Here is a 21,638-nt window from a genome sequence, read left to right as displayed (position 1 = left end):
AAGGGAGGAATGTCCAATAATTTGTGGAGATATTTTTCAACCACCACAAGCAGGGTTTTGAAAAAGTTCACCTGGTTCTGGGGTCTGTGGATAATTGCATGCGAGCCTAACAGGATGAAGCAGTAGTTCAGGGACAAGCAAGGTTTTCTTCCAAATGGTCCTGCACATTTACCAGAAATCACACACATTATCTTATTGAAGCCTCAGACAGCTCTGTGGAGCAGGTGAGGGTGGCAATTACAATCCCCATTTTACAGTCCAGGAAACAGATTAAGCACCTGCCTCAAGGTGATATGGGCAGAAATGGTGGAGGGGGCAACAAATTCTCCTAATCTCAAGTCTGGCATTTGTTCTGCTCCACCCAGTCATGTCCTGACAGAGTACTGATGTCTCCACTACGTAAGATGTCTTAGATTCATTTTCTATCTTCTGTCGTGTTGTTATCTCAAATAGGTGATGGGATTTGTGGATCCTTGCAGCAGTGCTGGGTGATGACAGACTATCGGAGAAGCTGAGGCTGGAGGGCAGCTTTCTCTCCCTACATCCACAAGCTCTAAGATCCATCCTGGCTGAGACCATGGGCTTCAACCCACTCCTCAGACCCTTTGTGTTGACTGGTTCCAGAATACTGACAGGAACCTCACTCATTTTCAGCAGGAGGCCATCAGCCTCACATGAGAAAGCTGAGGAACAGTCAGCACAAATAGATAATTACCCTCCTATAATTTGTATTATAAGGAATTTTAGGCTGGGCATGGTGGCTCATGCCTGTAATCCCAGCACTTTGGGAGGCCAAGCTGGGCAGATCACTTGAGGCCAGGAGTTCTAGACCAGCCTAGGCAACATGGGGAAACCCTGTCTCTACTAAAAATACAAATATCAGCTGAGTGTGGTGGCGGGCGCCTGTAGTCCCAGCTACTCAGGAGGCTGAGGCAGGAGAATTGCTTGAACCTGTGAGGCAGAGGCTACAGTGAGCCAGGATCGCACCACTGCACTCCAGCCCGGGTGACAGAGTGAGACTCTGTCTCAAAAAAAAAAAAAAAAAAAAAAAATTTAGATATACAGGAAATCTGAAAGAAATGGGTATCCATACTCCTTCCACCTACACTCAGTAATTCTTACTATCTTTTCCCTGTTGGCTCTGCCAATCTTTTAGCCTATTTTTATTGTGTATTTTGATTCACTCCTAAGTACTTTGTAACCTGCATTATCTACGTACATGCTCCTATGTAACCATAATTCTATAATCACACATAAGAGAATTAACCATGATTTGCTAATATCATCTAACACTGAGTTCATGTTCAAATTTCTCCTGTTGTATCCAAAATATCTTCCATATCCAATCAAGGCTCATCCATATGCCTCTTCAGTTTCCTTCTTTATTTTATTTTATTTATTTATTTTATTTTATTTTTTTTTTTTGAGACGGAGTCTCGCTCTGTCACCCAAGCTGCAGTGCTGGAGTGCAGTGGTACGATCTCGGCTCACTGCAAGCTCCGCCTCCCGGGTTCACGCCATTCTCCTGCCTTAGCCTCCCAAGTAGCTGGGACTACAGGAGCCCGCCACTACGCCTGGCTAATTTTTTGTATTTTTTAGTAGAGACGGGGTTACACTGTGTTAGCCAGGATGGTCTCGATCTCCTGACCTCGTGATCCACCCGCCTCAGCCTCCCAGAGTGTTGGGATTACAGGCGTGAGCCACCACGCCCGTCCTATTTATTTTTTGTGAGAGGGAGTCTCACTCTGTTGCCCAGGCTGGAATGTATTAGCACGATCTCTGCTCACTGCAACCTCCACCTCCCAGGTTCAAGCTATTCTCCTGCCTCAGCTTCCAGAGTAGCTGGCATTACAGGGGACTGCCACCACACCCAGCTATTTTTTTTTTGTATTTGTAGTAGAGACGGGGTTTCACCATGCTGGCCAGGCTAGTCTCAAACTCCTGATCTCAGGTGACCCACCCACCTCGGCCTCTCAAAGTGCTGGGATTACAGGCGTGAGCCACCACGTCCTACTAGTTTCTTTTAATCTAGAACAGTAACCTCTCATGAGATCAGGCCACCTATTTTGTAGATGGCTGTTTTAATCTGTTCTCATGCTGCTAATAAAGACATACCTAAGACTGGGTAATTTATAAAGGAAAGAGGTTTAATTGACTCACAGTTCAGCACGGCTAGGGAGTTCTCAGGAAACTTACAATCACGGTGGAAGGGGAAGCAAACATGTTCTTCTTCACATGGTGGCAGACCGAGAAGTGCAGAGTGAAGGTCGGGGGAAAGCCCCTTGTAAAACCATCAGATCTCATGAGAAATCACTATCATGAGAACAGATGAGGGTAACTGCCCCCTGATTCAATTACCTTCCACTGGGTCCCTTCCATGACACGTGGGGATTATGGGAACTACAATTCAAGATGAGATTTGGGTGAGGACACAGCCAAACCATATCAGTGGTTCCATGTTCTGGATTCCCAGCATAAAGACATTTCCTGATTTCCAGTATAGTTGGATGTGGTCCTGTGACCAAGTGCTATTCAATGACATATATGTGAAAGTATTGTGTGAAGTTTCTGAAAAGTCTGCTGCTGCCTGGAATACCGGTATGATGGCTGGAGCTCTGGCATCCATTTTAGACCTAAGGATCAGGGTCACCCTGCAAGGATGATGGAGGCAAAAGCTGGAAAGCGCTTAATGCTGCTAGCAATACCAGCTCTGTCTGCCTACTTCCCCACCCCCTTTACTTGAGAAAACAGAACTTTGTGTATCTGTGTGTGTGTGTTTTTAATTAAAAATTAAAAAAATATTTTTTAGACAAGGTCTCACTTGCTCTGTCACCTAGGCTGGAGTACACTGGCATGATCATGGCTCATTGCAGCCTCAATCTCCTGGGCTCAAGTGATCTTCCCACCTCAGCCTCCAGAGTATCTGGGACTACAGGTGTGTGCCACCACACCTGGCTAATTTTTGTATTTTTTGTAGACATGGGGTTTCACTATGTTGCCCAGGCTGGGACCTTGTGTGCTTTAATCCCTGTTAAGTCACTTAATCAAATTAAATCCTAGCTAATAAGCCAGATTGAGGTCTACTATCATTTTATATTTGCTTGGAAGAGATGTTATGTGCTTCCTACTTGGCTAAAACATGTTTCAGGATTTCTCTTTCCTCCAGGTGCAGATCTCTGGTCCCAACACACCATAAGAACATTCTGAGAGAATAATGTTACCTACCCTCTAGTCTGGGCCACCTATGATGTTGAATGAGTCTTGGCAGCCAGGGAAAATTTCTGTAAGAACCCTGTGGTTAGAAATGTAGGAAATACAGTCACTGCGGCTTGTCACATGCAAGAGGACAGCAGGGGACAGGGGACAGTGGTGTGTGTGCAGGAACAGTGTGGGAATGATCTGGAATTTGTGAAATACCTTGGCAGCAATACAAGGATGAGGCTCCAAAGGGCAGGGCTTCAGGAGAGGAAATGGATGAACACTGCACTTCTTGCATTCATGCCAGCCACGAAGAGGTTTCCTGAGTGCTGAAAACCCCATCTGGAAAGTGTCCCCTAGGAAACAAAACGAGTTACAGTGTGTGAAGGTCACCTGGCTGCTGCACCACATGCCACCCCGTTAATCACTTGAGTTGGTGGGTACAGGAACACAGCTATGGGCAGAGGGTCAGAACACTTCCTGTCTGCCCCAGGCACGTGGAAGACATTCTCCTGAGTAGTAACCTTGGCACTGCCTTGGCTATTTGAGAAGCTGGCCAGTTATTTCAGTCACTGGGTATTTGAGAAGCTGACCAGCCTTTTGAGCTTCAACCATTCTCACAGTTGTTTAATTTGCAGTTCTTAATGGATCTAGTGACACCTTCCTACCTCAGCAGAGCAAAAAATGTGGATCCCAGGTCTAGGAACCTAAAAGAAATCACTCTGAGTTGGTTAGAATTTCACCTCTATCCAAGACCCAGAAATAATCATTTAAAAATAGAAACGCATATATACAAATATCTAAACACACATACATATGTCTGTGTGTGAATAGGGTTGGTCCACATTCATGTTCTTTCACTCCCTCATTCTTTCAGTCATTCACTGAGATGCTGAGTTTTCCAGCATCTCTCAGTCTCTCAGAAGAGACAAGCACAAACACAGCCCGCCAGCATCCAGTGGATCACACCCTACAACAAGCCCAGTGCCTCTTTAGTGGAGAGGGGATTTGCTTTGGGGTGTGGCAAGTTTATGCAAGTCCCTGATTTCTTGCACTGACTGCTCAAAAGCAGAGCTCCATTTAAATTCCATTCCTTCTGGAGAGATCTGTCCTATGACCAGGGTGGATGGTTCAACTCCTCTCTGCATCTGGCTGGCACCCAGGGCACTCTTGCCCAAATGCTTTGTCAGGTAGTTTCCTTGACCTATTTCCTAATGTGCTTTCCAGCCATGGCCCACGTGGTTTTTGTCTGCTCCAGTGCCCCCAAGGCCAACACAGGGGTCATGTTTGGAGACAGCCTCCAACTCTTTACAGCCTCAGGCTTCTCCAGACTTGGGTGCCAATGCTTTAAGGTCTTCTTTATCCTCTTTGCTGGGCATCACTGCCTCAGTCATGGCTTAAATCTGATACACAGGGTTCTTAATGGGCTTCCATAGCCACGTAGAATTGACACCCTTAGCCTGGCTAATGTGGTTAGCTAGCAAGTTTGCTATCCCTTCCAGGTAAGAAATGCCTTAACCCAGCGAAAGATCTGTCTCCAGATGACTCTTAAAAGCGACTCTAATGGTGAGCCCTTGATGCTGATTATGTGAGGGAACCTTTTTTTTTTTTTTTTTTTTTTTTTTGAGACGGAGTCTCGCTCTGTCGCCCAGGCTGGAGTGCAGTGGCTGGATCTCAGCTCACTACAAGCTCCGCCTCCCGGGTTTACGCCATTCTCCAGCCTCAGCCTCCCGAGGGAATCTTTTTTATTTTATTTTTGAGACAGGGTCTTGCTGTATTGCCCAGGCTGGAGTACAGTGGCACAGTCAGAGCTCACTGCAGCCTCTCCCAGGCTCAAGTGATCCTCCCCACTCAGTCCCCTGAGTAGCTGGAACAACAGGTGCATACCACTATGCCTGGCTAACTTCTTATTTTTTTATTTTTTATTTGTGTAGAGATGGGTCTCCCTACGTTGCCCAGGCTCACCTTGAACTCTTGGCCTCAAGCAATCCTCCAGCATGGCCTCCCAAGTGCTGGGATTATAGGTATGAGCCACTGTGTCCAGCCCATGTGAGGGAGTCTTGGAAATTCTGTGTAGTTCGTCATGTGGGAGAGGTAGCACCCCAGGGTGGTCAAGGGCTTGGCCTGGGTTTGAATCCTGCCTCCTCTCTTTACTAGCTGTGTTACCTTGAACGAGTTTCTCATCCTCTCTGTGCCCCACTTATAAAAAATGGAGTTGTTAGATAATTAAAAGACCCAGTGCTTATGGGCTATTGAAGAATTAAATGAATAAATACACAGAAAGCACACAGTACAGCGCCTGACACATAGGACCCTCCCAATGTTACCTGTTATTACTAGAAGTTGACTGGCTTTTCTCCTAAAGTACCTGCAGGGCTAGTTCTGTGGACAGCTTTTATGCTTCTAAGGGCTGGATCTTCTCCACTGCAGATAGAAGCTGACAAGACAGGCAGTACTTACTCGTGTTACAGTTTTTATTTCTGCCCCTACTCTGAACTCTTTGAAGGCAGAGGCTATGTTTATCACCCATTCGATTCAACCAACTGGACTGAGCCTCTGTTGTACGCCAGGCATTGCTGGGTATAGAGATAAAGGTGAATGAAAAAATACCAACGTGGTCCTACCTTGTTTCCCGGGTCCCATCCCACAAATGTAGTAGGTTGAAGAAATTGAGGAAGGTTGATATGAATTCTTTTGAATATAGAGCCAGTTTTTACACTCATACTAATGTCCTCATGCCTTTGACATCTGACTAGTTTCATGCTGGGAAAGGCAGCATTTCTTTGGAAGTTTTGACAGGCTGTGTGGGTTTTCCACCTTGGTTGGTTGACTTTGCTGATAGGAAGCTGGTCTGAGGATAATTGATTTAGCAGCCTGGACCTTGGAAGTTCCTCATTTACAATCTGTCAAGGTTGATCCTACTTTTAAGAAGCTTTTACAAAGTTTAAAATATCAATGTGTATGGTACGAAATATCAATATGTGTGTCTGCCAATGGCTCAGTTTTGGAGAAGAGAATTGCTGACCGTAAGGGAGTGCAACTAGGAAGCAATGCCTATGTTCCAGGCACCGCGGGACCCTGTAGCCCCTGGTCCTGGTGACTGTGAAAAAAGGGAGAAATTCTAGAAATAGGTGTAATCATGTGAATGTCTTTGTTTAATTTTCTTATCAAGATAAACTGCAATTCTGAACAACATGTGCTGTTCTGAATTCAACACTCCACTCTCCATTCTGTTTGAAGGTCATGTATACTCCTGGGAAAATCCAGGGTTCTCATTTCATGGCTACTGAGGTATTTATTCCCACACTATTTAAATCAATTAAATAAAGTATCATTTACAGTAACATAAACATCAAATGCTTAAGAATAAATCTAATGAAAGAGGTGCCAGAGGTCTGTATCAATATGAACAAGGCATTAAAATTAAAGACAGCCTAAATAAATGAAGAGACATGCTATGTGCATTACTCGAAAGACTCAACAGAGTCAAGATGTCAACTCTCCCCAAAGTGATCTGGAGATTCAATGTAATCCCAATAAAAATCCCAGCAGGACGTTTTGTGAGAATTGGAAAGCCGATTTTAAAATTTACATAAAATGGAAATGACCTAGAATAATCAAGACAAACTCTGAAAGAAAATAAAGTTGGAACACTTGTAATACCAGAGAGCAAGATTTAGTATAAAGTTCCCATTATTGGCCAGGTGTGGAGGCTCTTGCCTGTAATGCCAGCACTTTAGGAAGCTGAGGTGGGTGGATCACTTGAGCCCAAGAGTTCAAGTCCAGCCTGGGCAACATGGCAAAACTACATCTCTACAGCTACAACAACAAATTGGCTGTGCGTGGTCGCGCATCCCTGTAGTCTGTTACCCGTGAGGTTGAGGCGGGAGGACTGTTGGAGTCCAGGAGGCTGAGGCTGCAGATCGTGCCTCTGCACTCCCGCCTGGGGGACTGTGAATATCCTGTCTCAAAAGAAGGTTCCCATTTGTGAACCCCCAAAATTGGAGACAGGTCTCAGTTAATGTAGAAAGTGTATTTTGCCAAGGTTGAGGACGCACACCCAGCACAACCTCAGGAGGTCCTGCTGTGTGTCCAAGGCGGCCAGAGCACAGTTTGGTTTTATACATTTTAGGGAGACCTGAGACATCCATCAACATATGTCAGATGAACTTTGGTTCTGTCCGCAGAGGCAGGACAACCCTCAAAGCTGGAGGGGGGGCGCTACCAGGTCGTAGGTAGATAAGAGACAAATGGTTGCATTCTTTTGAGGTTCTGATGGGCCTCTCCAAAAGAGGCAAAAGGATATGCATTTATCTCAGTGAGCAGAGGGGTGGCCTTGAATAGAATGGGGGGCAGCTTTGCCCTACGCAGTTCTCTGCTTCACTTTTCCCTTTAGCTTAGTGATTCTGGAGCTTTAAGACAGTTTCCTTTAGCACATTATTATTATTATTAATTTTATTTTTTATTTTTGAGACAGAGTCTTGTTCTGTCGCCCAGGCTGGAGTGCCGTGGCACGATCTCAGCTCACTGCAACCTCTGCCTCCCGGATTCAAGCGATTCCCCTGTCTCAGCCTCCGAGTAGCCGGGACTACAGGTGCCCGCCACCACGCCCGGCTAATTTTTTATACTTCAGTACAGACGGGGTTTCACCATGTTGGCCAGAATGGTCTCAATCTCCTGACCTCGTGATACACCTGCCTCGGCCTCCCAAAGTGCTGCGATTACAGGCGTGAGCCACCGCGCCCGGCTCCCTTTCACACATTATTAAGACAGTATCACAATGGCTCCAGATTAGACACATAGACTAGTGGAAAGGAATAGAGGATTCAAGAGGAGGCTAACACATACATAATCACCTGATTTATAATAAAGATACCACTGCAATTCAGGGACAAAGGATGGTCATTTTAGCAAATAATATTGGATATAATATTATCCAATATATATAAAATATATTGGATATAATAATAATATGTCTATATGGAAAAAATGAACTTTTCTCTCATATCATATACCAACATTAATTCCAAATGGATCACAGACCTAGATCTGAAAGGCAAAACAATACACTTTTAGAAAAACATAGGAGAATATTGTCACAACCGTGTAGGCAAACAGTTCTTAATCAAAACACAGAAATCACTAACTATGAAATTTAAAAAACGGACAAATTAGGACTTATTTAAGATTAAGAACTTCTGTACTTCTGTTCATCAAAACACAAGATTAAGAGAATTAAAAGACAAACCATGGAATGGGAGAACATGTTTACAATACACTTATCCAAAAGACTAGCATTCAGAATATTTTAGAAAAAGACAACAAATCTACAAGGAGAAGACATACTGTAAAGAGGATATCTATGTGGTCCAACACAAATCTAAAACGTGCTCTACATCATTTGACATTGGGGAAATGCAAAATTAAAGCTATTATTATTATTAATTTTATTTATTTATTTATTTATTTATTTATTTATTTATTGAGATGGAGTTTTGCTGTTTCACCCAAGCTGGAGTGCAGTGGTGCGATCTCGGCTCACTGCAACCTCCACCCCCTAGGTTAAAGCGATTCTCTTGCCTTAGTCTCCTGAGTAACTGGGACTACAGCCCCATGCCACCAAACCCGGCTAATTTGTGTATGTTTAGTAGAGACGGGGTTTCGCCATGTTGACCAGGCTGGTCTTGAACTCCTGACCTCAGGTGATCCACCTGCCTTGCCCTCCCAAAGTGCCAGGATTACAGGCTGAGCCACCGCGCCCGGCCTCTATTATTATATTTTACTACACATATGCAGAATGGCAAAACTTAAAGAGTATTGGCAAGGATGCAGAGCAACTGGAACTTTGATATACTGCTGATAGGAGAGTTTATTGGAAAACTGGCAGAATCTATTAAAGCTAGACATACGCCTATCCTATGACACGACCAGGTACATATCCAAGAGAAATGAGTGCAGGTAACCATCAAACGATATATGCAAGAATGTTCACAGCAGCTTGGTTTACAATAGTCCCCAGATGGAATTAATCCATATATCCATCTACAGGAGAATGGATAAATCAATTGTGCTTTAGTCACACAATAGAACACTTCTCAGCAATAAAAAAGGAACCAGTGTGACAACATGGATGATTCTCACAGACATTATGTTGCAAAAAACAAGCCAGGAACCAAGAATGCCTACTATTTGATTCTATTTATATGAAGTTCAGGACCAGGCAAAAGTATTCCATCATGATAGATGTCAGGACAGTGGTTACTTTGGTAGGGGAAGGGTGTGGACTGAGAGGAACCCAAAGTAGTTTTCTGTGGTGCTAGAAATATTTTGTACTATACAGATTCATTGAGATGGACACTTAAGATTTGGTATTTTTAGTAAATGATGCTGGATCAACTGTACATCCATACGGAGTAAAATGAGTGTGGTCTCCCTACCTCACTTCCCTGTGTGTATGTAAGCTATTAATAACAGCAAAATTAAAGTACATGTGATACCTCCTTAAGTTAGGAGTGTAATACAGCATTTAAGAATTTTTTTTTTTTTTGAGACAGAGTCTTGCTCTGTCACCCAGACTGGAGTGCAGTGACGTGATCTTGGCTCACTGCAACCTCCGTCCCCCAGGTTCAAGCGATTCTCCTGCCTCAGCCTCCTGAGTAGCTGGGAGTACAGGTGCACACCATCACACCTGGCTAATTTTTGTATTTTTAGTAGAGATATGGTTTCACCATGTTGGTTAGACCAGTCTCAAACTCCTGACCTTGTGATCTGCCCACCTCGGCCTCCCAAAGTGCTGGGATTACAGGCGTGAGCCACTGCGCCCAGCCTAAAATGTTTTAAAGAGTTTGCTGCAACATGGAAAATGCCTACAACATTGGGTGATGTAGAAAGTAAAAAGTTTGTCATCAAAATTTCCCTTCTTGTTAAAGAATAAATCACAAGTGTTAGAAACAATAGTTTCTTTTAAAAAGTAACTTCCTTCAAGCCTCCTTGCTTTGTGCTAATAACTCTTTGTTAAGCCCTATCCTATATAGCTGTTAAATATAAGAAAGTAAATACATTCTATGTCCTTGTACTTTAACCAAGATGCTCACAGGCATGCCCCAGCTCGCAGCCTACGCCCCTTCCTTATTTGAGAATGTTATTACTTTTCTAAGTCTTTTCATAAGCAACCTTCTCTTTTCCTTTGTTCTCCTCTGCCATTACCTCTTTAGAAAAAGTTTTAAACCTTTAGCCAACCGGGTGCTGCCTAGACTATGAGGTCCAGTACCAGCCAATGGAATCAGGACACAGCAGTAGGGTTCGGATGGGTCAGATATAAATGATTTTTACCTCCTTGCCTTTGTTCCACATGCAATGGGCACCCTTTCTGCAGAAAGTAAAAATTGCCTTGCTGAGAGAATTGAATTTATGTTCAAGTCCTATTTCTTTATGGCACTGGGGAACAAGCATTTTGCATTTCTAACAGGTGAAAAGGGTAGACCAAAAAATTCTATCAAAAGAATGATCAAAATTGTGTAAAAGTATGCACAGAGAAAATGTGGAAGGAAGTAACACTAAAGTGTTAATAGTGGCTATTGGTTGTCTTGAGGTGGTGAAATTATCGGAGACTTATTTATTTATTTATTTTTTATTTTTTGGTAGCTTACAAAATTTCAAGACTTTTGTAATGGCAGAGTGAACTTTTTGTTTTTTTGACACCGGGTCTCACTGTCGCCCAGGCTAAAGTGCAGTGGCACGATCATAGCTCACTACAGCCTCAATTCCCAGGCACAAGCAATCCTCCCCACCAGCCTCCAGTCAATTCCCAGGCGCAAGCAATCCTCCCCCATCAGCCTCCAGTCAATTCCCAGGTGCAAGCAATTCTCCCACCTCAGCCTCCAGTCAATTCCCAGGCGCAAGCAATCCTCCCCCCTCAGCCTCCAGAGTAGCTGGGACTACAGGTGTGTGCCACTGTGCTTGGATAATTTTTTGTATTTTCTGTAGAGACGGAGTTTTACCATGTTGCCCATTTTATTCCATGTGGTCTCCAACTCCTAGGCTCGAGCAATCGACCTGCCTTGGCCTCCCAAAGCACTGGGATTATAGGCATGAGCCACTGTGCCTGGCTGGCAGAGTGAACTTTTAAAAATCATTTTTTCCTTCTAAAATCAAAACTCTCCCCTTCAAGCTCCTCTGTCAACTGCTGTCCTGGCCTATTAATATTTCAAGCTTTCCTGCTTTCTATTCTCCCAACAAAATACATTCCTGCTTTCCTTGATGGAGTCTTCTGACTTGCTATCTCTCATCTTGACTTGTCCAGTGAAAGAGAGAAGCCTTGGGGCTGGATTCTGTTTCTCAAGTTAATGAAAGACGCCCAGGGCAGGAAGGCTGTGTGTGAATGCTCCCCTGTTGCCTAAGACAAGGGGTCAGAGTAATAGAGTTCAGGGTACGTTCAGAGGAAGAAAGTGAATTTTCATGCACCTAGTGAGTAAACAATTGTTCTACAGCAGTGGTGAGAAATGGTTCATTTTAGACACCCTAGGAGGGCACCAGTCCGAGGAGGAAGTCTCTCCCTCCATTTCATAGGACCGGTGTTCTCCCCACTTCCCTGGGGACCCACAGAGCTGCAGAAATAGAGGCCATCTCTTCCCTCTGTGGAAAAGTAGCAGCAACTGAACAGAAAAGAAAAAAGCAGCCTGGGGCTCTGACATCTGCAAGACTCTACATAGAGGACTGTGAAAGGCTGAGGTTTGACAGTTTCTGTGGGGAGGAATGATGGACTGGATGAGCTGGGAGGGGGAGCAGGGCATAAGGATGCCATAGGACAGAAGTGTTCCAGTTTTAATGGAATCCTTTACAGTCTACAGCACAGGTTCTCTTTGGAAAACGTAGGGTGTAGCTCCCTCCTTCTGGCCATTGAAGGAAAAACTGGGTGGCAAAGCACAGGTAAAGACAAGCTGTGACAGAGGACAGCAGGAACCCAGGGACCTAGGGAGCAGAATTCTAATACTTTCACCCTAGATTCAGTCAGAGCAGCTATTTTCATCATTCCATACACCAGTTCTACTGGTTAACATTTGCTACCTAAGGAGTCTTCCCCAAGCTTTGTAGCTTAGAACAGTGGTCTTTTATTTAGCTTATGATTCTGTGGGTCAGCAATGTGGGCTTAGCTGGAGGTGGTTTTGGTCAGGACCAGTTTCAGCTGATCTTGGCAGGAGCTCACTCATGCACCTGTGGAGGGCTTCTGGAAATTTGGGGCTGGCTGGCTGTCAGGTGGGATGCCTGGGTTCTGCTCTATGGGGACATTTCATTCTCCAGCAATGGAGGAATAACTTGGGCTCATTCACAGGGCAGCTCCCAGATTCCAGGTGTTGTAAAAGCAGGCAAACCCCAATTCACAAGCACATTTCAAGACTATCCTTGTTACGTCTGCTACTATTTCAACATAGTCACAGAGCCAACCCCAGATTCCAGGGGTGAAGAAACAGGCTCCTGCTTATGACTGAAGAGCTGCAGTCTATTGCCTCGTACCTGCAAGGGTGGGAAGTTATGGACGCTTGAAATGTAGATTCTCACATCCCCATGCAGACCTACTGGATCCAATTCATGGAAAAGGGGCCTCTCACTATGTCCTTAGGATGAGTCCCTCCCTCCTTCATATTTTAAAATATTTTATTTAATACTTATAAAATATTATATGGGACATATATGTGTGGGCATATATGTGTTTTATTAAAAATAAAGCACAATAATATAATGTACGTTAATGAACCTACTACCCAGCCCAAAAGCTGGGTCATTAACAATTTATTTATATTTACCTAAGTGTCTTTCTCTTATACTTTCCTCTTACCTCCTCATGAGATGTAACATTTTATATTTTGGGTTTTCCATTCCAACAAGAAACTTAAAAACACAGTTTTGACTCTTTGATATCTACGCCTGAGCAACATAGTGCTGAGTCTTTCTTGTTTCTTTCTTTCTTTCTTTTACTCCAATAAAGATAAGTTTATTTACTTATTTATTTCTTGAGTTTTTTGTGCTAAAATATTTATAACACAAAATTTCTGATTTTTTTTTTTTTTTTTTTTTGAGATGGAGTCTTGCTCTGTCGCCCAGGCTGGAGGGCAGTGGCCAGATCTCAGCTCACCGCAAGCTCTGCCTCCCGGGTTTGCGCCATTCTCCTGTCTCAGCCTCCCGAGTAGCTGGGACTACAGGCGCCCACCACCTCGCCCCGCTAGTTTTTTGTATTTTTTTTTTTTTTTTAGTAGAGACGGGGTTTCATTGCGTTAGCCAGGATGGTCTCGATCTCCTGACCTCGTGATCCGCCCGTCTCGGCCTCCCAAAGTGCTGGGATTACAGGCTTGAGCCACCGTGCCCGGCCAAAATTTCTGATTTTAACCATTTTGAAGTGTACAATTTGGCAGTATTTATTACACTAGCAACGTTCTGCAACCATCACCACTATCAGTTTCCAAAGTTTTTTCATCACCCCAAACAGGAACTCTGTACCCATTAAGCAATCACCTCCCATTTCTTGCTTCTCCCAGTCCCCAGTAAAGTCGAATCTACTTTTGTTTCTATGCATTTGCCTATTCTAGATACTTTATTATAAGTGGAATCAAGTAATATTTGTCCCTTTGTGTCTGGCTTCTTTCTCTTAGTATGTTTTCAAGGTTTATTCATGTTGTAGCATGTATCAATTTCATTCCTTTTTATACGTGAATAATATTCCATTGTATGTATATAATACGGTTTGTTTATCCGTTTATCTGTGGATGGATGCTTGGATTGCTTCGACCTTTTGTGAAAATGCTGTTATGAACATTGGTGTACAAGTCTCTGAGTCTCTGCTTTTAATTCTTCGGGTTTATACCTTGAAGTGGAATTGCTGGGTCAGATAGCAATTCTATGCTTAGCTTTTTGAGGAACCACAAAACTGTTTTCTACAGTAGCTGCACCATTTTTCATTCTTACTAGCAAGGTAATGTACCAGGGTTCTAACTCTTCCACATCCTTGCCAACATTTCACACGCGCGCACACACACACACACACACACACACACACACAATTTGTAGCCATCCTAGTAGGTTGTGAAGTGGTGTTTCATTGTGGTTTTGATTTGCAAATTTCCGTATTGACATTTTCCAATGGTGGTGAGTGACTTTTTTTTTTTTTTTTTTTTTTGAGATGGAGTCTTGCTCTGTTGCCCAGGCTGGAGTGCAGTGGTGCAATCTCGGCTCACTGCAACCTCTGCCTCCCAGGTTCAAGCAATTCTCCTGTCTCAGCCTCCCAAGTAGTAGCCAGGACTACAGGTGGATGCCACCACTCCTGGCTAATTTTTGTATTTTTAGTAGAGATGGGGTTTCACCATATTTATATTGATCAGACTGGTCTCGAACTCCTGGTCTCAGGTGATCCACCCGCCTCGGTCTCCCAAAGTGCTGGGATTACAGGTGTGAATCACCGCCTTGAGTCTTGAGTATCTTTTTATGTGCTTTTTGGCACTTTATGTATATTTTTTGGAGAAATGTCTATTCAAATTCTTTCCCTATGCTTTAATTGTTTGTCTTTTTGTTGTTGTAGTAGGAAACACTCTGGATAATAACCCTTTATCAGATATATAATTTGAAAATATTTTCTCCCATTCTGTAGATTGTCTTCACTTTTTTTTTTTTTTTTTTTTTTTGAGACAGTCTTGCTCTGTCACCCAGGCTGGGGTGCAGTGGTGCGATCTAGGCTCACTGCAACCTCTGCCTCCTGGGTTCAAGCAATTCTCCTGCCTCAGCCTCCTGAGTAGCTGGGATTACAGGCAGGCATGCGCCACCATGCCCAGCTAATTTTTGTATTTTTAGTAGAGATGGGGTTTCATCATGTTGGTCAGACCAGTCTCAAACTCCTGACCTCGTGATCCGCCCACCTCAGCCTCCCAAAGTGCTGGGATTACAGGCGTGAGCCACTGCGCCTGACCTGTCTTCATTTTCTTAATATGTCTTTTGATGCACAAACATTCATTCCAATGAAGCCAAATTTATCTAATTTTTCTTTGATTGCTTGTGATTTTGGTGTCATATCTAAGAATCCATTGCCAAGTTTTACTTGGTTTTGATGTCTAGAAGACTGCTATCATACTGAAGGTAATCTTCTGAAACTTGCACTTTTCTTTCAAAAATTATGTTTATAAGATTATCCATGTTCTTGCAGAGTTTATTCATTTTATGCTGTATGATACTCCATTATATCCACACACAACGCAGTATTGACCCTTCCTCCTGTTGATGGGCATTTGTCTTGTTTCTAGTTACTTTGGTACTACATCAGTGTCACCATGATTATCCAAAAGTAATTCTTTTGTACGCTCTAATTTAAGAACCACTAACCCTTTTTAACGAATAAATCAACCTTTTATCGAGTTGCTACTAAATTTCAATCGACTGGTACTTGGGATACACACAGATGCAGACATTTGACTTAGACATACTGATTTTTCTCATCTGCCTATTTAGGCGAATCAACAGACTATAAAACCATAAGAACCACTGCCATTGAGTATGGTCTGTGTCGGTCTACACTATAGCTTTAACTAGTTGTGTGATTTCTTGCAAAGAACAATCAGGGAAGATACAATAAACACATTTACTGATTTCAGGCTGGAGAGCTTTTAAGCAACAGGGAGATGTCCACACACAAGGTGGAGAAAATTACTGTGAAAAGGGAATTCTTTCTTTAGAGCCCCATCTAAGCTAGGTTGCAGAAATGTCTACAATGGGTTTAAAACAACTCAAAGTGAGGGCTTCTGCAGCGTGAAAATCCTCCAAGATAAAGAGACTGATGGCTCCTGCTGCTGCCCTGTCGTGCCCAGTTGCTGATTTCGGGAAATACTTTGGCAGGTTTGTGGGTCACAGAGGTGCCAGGTTTCTTCGGGGTCTGTAATAGAACACCACAGGAAAATCAAGTGTGAAGCAAGAGCTCAGCTCTTAACAGGGGTATTGTTTGTGGTTTTGTTACTGGAAAAGGTAGTGACCTTACCAGGGCCAAAGTTATGTAGACACAGGAATTACGAAATGGAGAAGGGAGAGAGGTGAGCTGGTGGCAGCATAAAAAGACCAGCAGATGCCCCACAGCACTGCTCTTCCAGAGGCAAGACCAACCAAGATGAGGTGGGTCCACAGCTTTCCCTCCTGCCTTTCCTCTGGTCCTTTATTTCAGTCTTCTTTGCGTACATTGGTAGAGATGCAGAAATAGAACAAAGAAACAGGGCAAATGGGCTAAATTATAGTGAACTAAAGGGCTTAGTGTGTTAAATCTTCTCCTTTTCTGCATCCATAGAAGACAGTGCTGTCTTTCCCAGGAGATGAGATTTACTCTCAGCAGTGTCTTTTTCCTTGAGGTTACATTTTTGTCTTTGTAGGGGATGTCATCAGCTCCTGTGGTAGGCTTCCTGGCATTCTGAGTATATTAATTAGCAGATATTTTCCTCTTTAAAAATGTATAATAGGCCGGGTGCGGTGGCTCAAGCCTGTAATCCCAGCACTTTGGGAGGCCGAGACAGGCGGATCATGAGGTCAGGAGATGGAGACCATCTTGGCTAACACGGTGAAGCCCCGTCTCTACTAAAAAATACAAAAAACTAGCCGGGTGAGGTGGCGGGTGCCTGTAGTCCCAGCTACTCGGGAGGCTGAGGCAGGAGAATGGCATGAACCTGGGAGGCGGAGCTTGCAGTGAGCCAAGATCGCGCCACTGCACTCCAGCCTGGGCGACAAAGTGAGACTCTGTCTCAAAAAAAAAAAAAAAAAAAAAATGTATAATAAGAAAGACTAATTGTAACACATTTGAATGACACATTAATTGACTAGTACCTGGGATATACACTAGTACCTGGGATACAACTAATTAAGGCACTTAGATCTTATAAAAATAAAGACTTTTTGAAATGTTGAAATAATAAGACCAGAAATTTTTTTTTTTTTTTTTTTTTTTAGAAGGATTCTCGCTCTGTCACCAGGCTGGAGTGCAGTGGTGCGATCTCGGCTCACTGCAACCTCCACCTCCTGGGTTCAAGTGATTCTCCTGCCTCAGCCTCCCGAGTAGCTAGGACTGCAGGTGTGCGCCACTATGTCTACCTAATTTTTGTATTTTTAGTAGAGATAGGGTTTCACCATGTTGGCCAGGATGATCTCGATTTCTTGACCTCGTGTTCTGGCTGCCTTGGCCTCCCAAGGTTTTGGGATTACAGGCGTGAGCCACCACATCCGGCCTAGAAACCATTTTAATAGAAGCATTAGTGCCTGAATGGTCAGCATCTGTTAGCGAGACGGTGAACTGGCAGATGGCACCTGTGCATCAATGCCCATGGCCACAGTCCTGCTTTTGGACACCAGTTCTCTTCCGGTAACCTTCTGGCATTTTGGGGTTTGAGATACCATTTCCTAAAGATGAACTATCATAAAATACTAGAAATAACCATATGTTTAAAAGTATATATTTAAGGAGGCCGGGCACCGTGGCTCACAAGGTCAGGAGATCAGACCCTCCCGGCTAACACAGTGAAACCCCGTCTGTACTAAAATTACAAAAAATTAGCCGGGCATGGTGGCAGGTGCCTGTAGTCCCAGCTACCCAGGAGGCTGAGGCAGGAGAATGGTGTGAACTTGGGAGGCGGAGCTTGCAGTGAGACAAGATCATGCCACTGCACTCCAGTCTGGGTGACAGAGCAAGACTCCATCTCAAAAAAAAAAAAAAAAAAAATTGTGTATTTAAGGGAACTTTTATTATGGAAAATATCAAGTAGAGGAACAGCATAAAAAGTCCTAAGTTCCCATCTCTGAGTTATCTACATTTTATTACCAGTATCTTTGGTGTGCCTGAGGGACGTTTCTCTTTCCTGGAGGGCTCCTCTATTATTGCCAATGTACTTTCCTGAATGCAGCCAGAAACTGAGCGCCTACTCGCCCCACACCCACGTGCCTTCCTATCCCTCTCCGAAGCTTCTGCAGAATTCCCAGCAGGACAGAGCTTGCTGGAAGCTTGGCACGCTCAGAAGCTGCTAAAGCATGTGTCTGCGGGTGTGGGGGTAACTTCTTGGTCCTAGCACGTCCATATATCTATTTTCTTTCTGGCTGCTAAGTGGGAGGAGTGTGTGTGTAGGCATGTGTGTGTGTGGATGCATGCATGTGCTGTGAAGCAGGGAGACCAGCTTTCCACTCCTTCCTGTCTTCTCTCTGCAGTGCTCTGGGAGCTGTCGTTGCCCTCCTGCTCTGGGGACAGCTTTTTGCAGTGGACTCAGGCAACGATGTCACGGATATCGCAGGTCAGTCTTTGGTTGGGTAGGAGCGTGCATCCCGGGCGCAGCCACATCCCACTCTTACCCTCTCGGGTCTGCACTCTCTCTCTGAGAACACCCAGCTGCCCCTTCTTATCTTGACCTCTGGGCTTTCAGGACCGTGAAGAACATTGGGGTTCCTGCCAGAAATGAGGGGAGCTTGTGCTTCCGTTGGCTTCTATTCAGGGTGGAAGGAGATTGATGTGCAGAGCAGCTTCCACTCATCTGACTTTTCATGGTTCACTGGGAACAATTTCCAAATAGTAAACTCTCTGGCTTCTCTCTTTGCAGATGACGGCTGCCCAAAGCCCCCCATGATCGCAAATGGCTACGTGGAGCACTCGGTTCGCTACCAGTGTAAGAACTACTACAGGCTGCGCACAGAAGGAGATGGTAAGACCCGGACAACTGTCTCTATGCCCTATGGGCGGTGCTGGGGTGATTCGCCAGAAAGTTCATTGCTCTCCTTGGAGCCAGGAGAGTTAGATTCTAATAAGCGTTTTGTTGCCAGTAGCTGTGGCCCTTTGGGCAGACGAACTTTTGTCAGCCTCAAGTTTTCTGTTTTGTTAAGGGGAGGCCATGCCAGGCAGCCTACCTATCTCAGAGTCAGATTTCCATCTCCAGCGGGAGATGTGGGAAAAGGAGGAACACTGATGACGATAGGTCACCCCCACCTAGTGAGTCTTGCTGTCCTGGCACTGCTCTAAGTGCTTCATATTTATTTACTCACTTAGTCCTCACAGTATCCCTCTGAATAGAGGTTATTGTTCTCACTTTGCTGATAAGGAAACGGAGGCACAGACAGGTTGAATCTCTTGCCCAAATTCAGGCAGCCTGTAAGACGCAGTCAGGATTTGAACCCCGAGCCCTCCCTGTACTGCCTGGCTGTGACCGCCATGACCACAGTGGGTTCTGCTGGGCGTAACTGGAGTCCAGGCACTTGGTTTCCAGCACAGCACTCCTTCCCTCCTCCTCATATTCTCTCTCCTTTTCCCCTTCCTATTTGTCCCCTTTTCCTCTTCCTTTTAATTCTTCTCTTTAAATGCCTTCTCACTCTGCTCGGGGTTCAGACTTGACTTTGCCTTTGGCTCATTTCTTGCCTTTTGTTTCAGGAGTGTACACCTTAAACAATGAGAAGCAGTGGACAAATAAGGCTGTTGGAGATAAACTTCCTGAATGTGAAGCAGGTGGGTGCTGAGCACTTACCAGTGCAGGCGGGCTTCTGGATGGGAACGTCCTAGAGGCACAGCCTTCCAGTGCGGCTTCCTCTGAGCACACAAGAGCCAGGAGGAGGGATGTGGGAGAACCGCAGCTGGCCAGGGAGAGACTTAAGCAGTTAGGTGGTAACTTCCTAAGGGTCACTAAGGGTCTAAGGGTCTTGATCACTGGGGCCTGAAGGGCACTGGCTGAATCCATTGTCTACACTGCCCACAGATCAGGAGAGCCTGTGCATACAGAGAACCTGCTAGAGAGCCCTGGGTCTAAAGAGAAGCAAGCTCCAGGGAGAACAAGTCAAAGGATAATATAAAATCTTATTCCATGGAAGCCTAGAAGGAGGCTGGATGTGGGCTGGGACTTCTGCTTCTCATTATTAGTAGGAGCTGTTGTTCTCTCCTTTCCTTCTCGGAACCAGAGGCAAAGGCCCAGCCTCTTCGGCTCTTACTGGTGTGGAACTGCCAACCTGCCTCGTAATAACTGCACTATCTACAAAATCTGAGCTCCAGTCAATGATGCTCTAGATTCCTCTTTCTTCAGAGAGAATGAATTACTGTAGCTCCTAGCCCTTTCAATGAATTTCAGGGAATTGTGGAAATTCCTTTGTTGGGATAATTGTTTAAATATAATACAGTTCACCAGCCAGGGCTCAAAAATCTCAGTATTTCCCATTTCCTTTGTTAGAAAAGTGGGAAATTTTGTAATGCAAACAATTAAGAAAACAGAATTATTTTAAAACTGCAACTATTGGGAATGAAATGAGCAGGTGGTAAGGGCAAAGCATTTAAATCTTCCTAGTTTACGCAGCAGTGACAGCCGCCCATGCTTTTACCCCTCTTTCTCAGATGGAAAGGCTCTTGCACATTTCCACTCACGAGTGTCTTGCTCTCCTTGACAGTATGTGGGAAGCCCAAGAATCCGGCAGACGCAGTGCAGCGGATCCTGGGTGGACACCTGGATGCCAAAGGCAGCTTTCCCTGGCAGGCTAAGATGGTTTCCCGCCATAATCTCACCACAGGGGCCACACTGATCAATGAACAATGGCTGCTGACCACGGCTAAAAATCTCTTCCTGAACCATTCAGAAAATGCAACAGCAAAAGACATTGCCCCTACTTTAACACTCTATGTGGGGAAAAAGCAGCTTGTAGAGATTGAGAAGGTGGTTCTACACCCTAACTACTCCCATGTAGATATTGGGCTCATCAAACTCAAACAGAAGGTGCCTATTAATGAGAGAGTGATGCCCATCTGCCTACCTTCAAAGGATTATGCAGAAGTAGGGCGTGTGGGTTACGTGTCTGGCTGGGGGCGAAATGCCAATTTTAAATTTACTGACCATCTGAAGTATGTCATGCTGCCTGTGGCTGACCAATACAACTGCATAAAGCACTATGAAGGCAGCACAGTCCCCGAAAAGAAGACACCAAAGAGCCCTGTAGGGGTGCAGCCCATACTGAATGAACACACCTTCTGTGCCGGCATGTCTAAGTACCAGGAAGACACCTGTTATGGCGATGCGGGCAGTGCCTTTGCCGTTCATGACCTGGAGAAGAATACCTGGTACGTGGCTGGGATCCTAAGCTTTGATAAGAGCTGTGGTGTGGCTGAGTATGGTGTGTATGTGAAGGTGACTTCCATCCAGGACTGGGTTCAGAAAACCATGGCCGAGAACTAATGCAAAGCTGGCCGGAAGCCCTTGCCTGAAAGCAAGATTTCAACCTGGAAGAGTGCATAGTGGATGGGAGTGGACGGGATAAGATGTGGTTTGAAACTGATGGGTGCCAGTCCTGCGTTGCTGAGTCAATCAATAAAGAGCTTTCTTTTGACAATCTTGAGACTTTTTTATTCACTCCTTTATGGTCCAGGGTAGCCAGAAGGTATAGAGTCTACTGGGATTATGGCAGAAAACACCCCAAAC

At 44.6% G+C, this 21,638-nt stretch overlaps 2 protein-coding genes across 10 annotated transcripts in view; one reads left to right on the top strand and one right to left on the bottom strand.

Moving 5' to 3' along the window:
• Nucleotides 1-21,638, bottom strand: part of TXNL4B (thioredoxin like 4B) — a 64,666-nt gene that overhangs the window by 9,869 nt on the left and 33,159 nt on the right. For 5 of the 9 annotated variants that reach the window (XR_012092974.1, XR_012092973.1, XR_012092975.1 and 2 more), the window contains 2 exons: nt 19,710-19,815; nt 3,418-3,554 (listed from right to left, as the gene is read on the bottom strand). Coding sequence is in view for 2 of the 9 variants with exons in the window: in XM_038008318.2 (XP_037864246.2) it covers nt 15,953-16,108; nt 19,710-19,815 (262 nt within the window). In the remaining 7 variants the exon portion in view is untranslated. Of the gene's footprint in view, nt 1-3,225; nt 3,293-3,417; nt 3,555-15,035; nt 16,109-19,709; nt 19,816-21,638 lie in introns of those variants that run through there. The other 4 variants (XR_012092970.1, XR_012092971.1, XM_038008318.2 and 1 more) reach the window with 3 other exon arrangements.
• On the top strand, nt 16,180-21,549 carry LOC140711692 (haptoglobin). The gene is made up of 5 exons (XM_073015536.1): nt 16,180-16,341; nt 18,409-18,491; nt 18,795-18,896; nt 19,616-19,690; nt 20,617-21,549. The coding sequence occupies exons 1-5, from the start codon at nt 16,295-16,297 to the stop codon at nt 21,393-21,395; spliced, it is 1,086 nt and encodes a 361-aa protein (XP_072871637.1). The 5' UTR covers nt 16,180-16,294; the 3' UTR covers nt 21,396-21,549.

Source organism: Chlorocebus sabaeus, chromosome 5 (assembly GCF_047675955.1).
Source record: "Chlorocebus sabaeus isolate Y175 chromosome 5, mChlSab1.0.hap1, whole genome shotgun sequence".
Lineage (NCBI taxonomy): Eukaryota > Metazoa > Chordata > Mammalia > Primates > Cercopithecidae > Chlorocebus > Chlorocebus sabaeus.
Note: the sequence above shows the minus strand (reverse complement) of the source record. Positions and strands in the feature narration are given on the sequence as shown.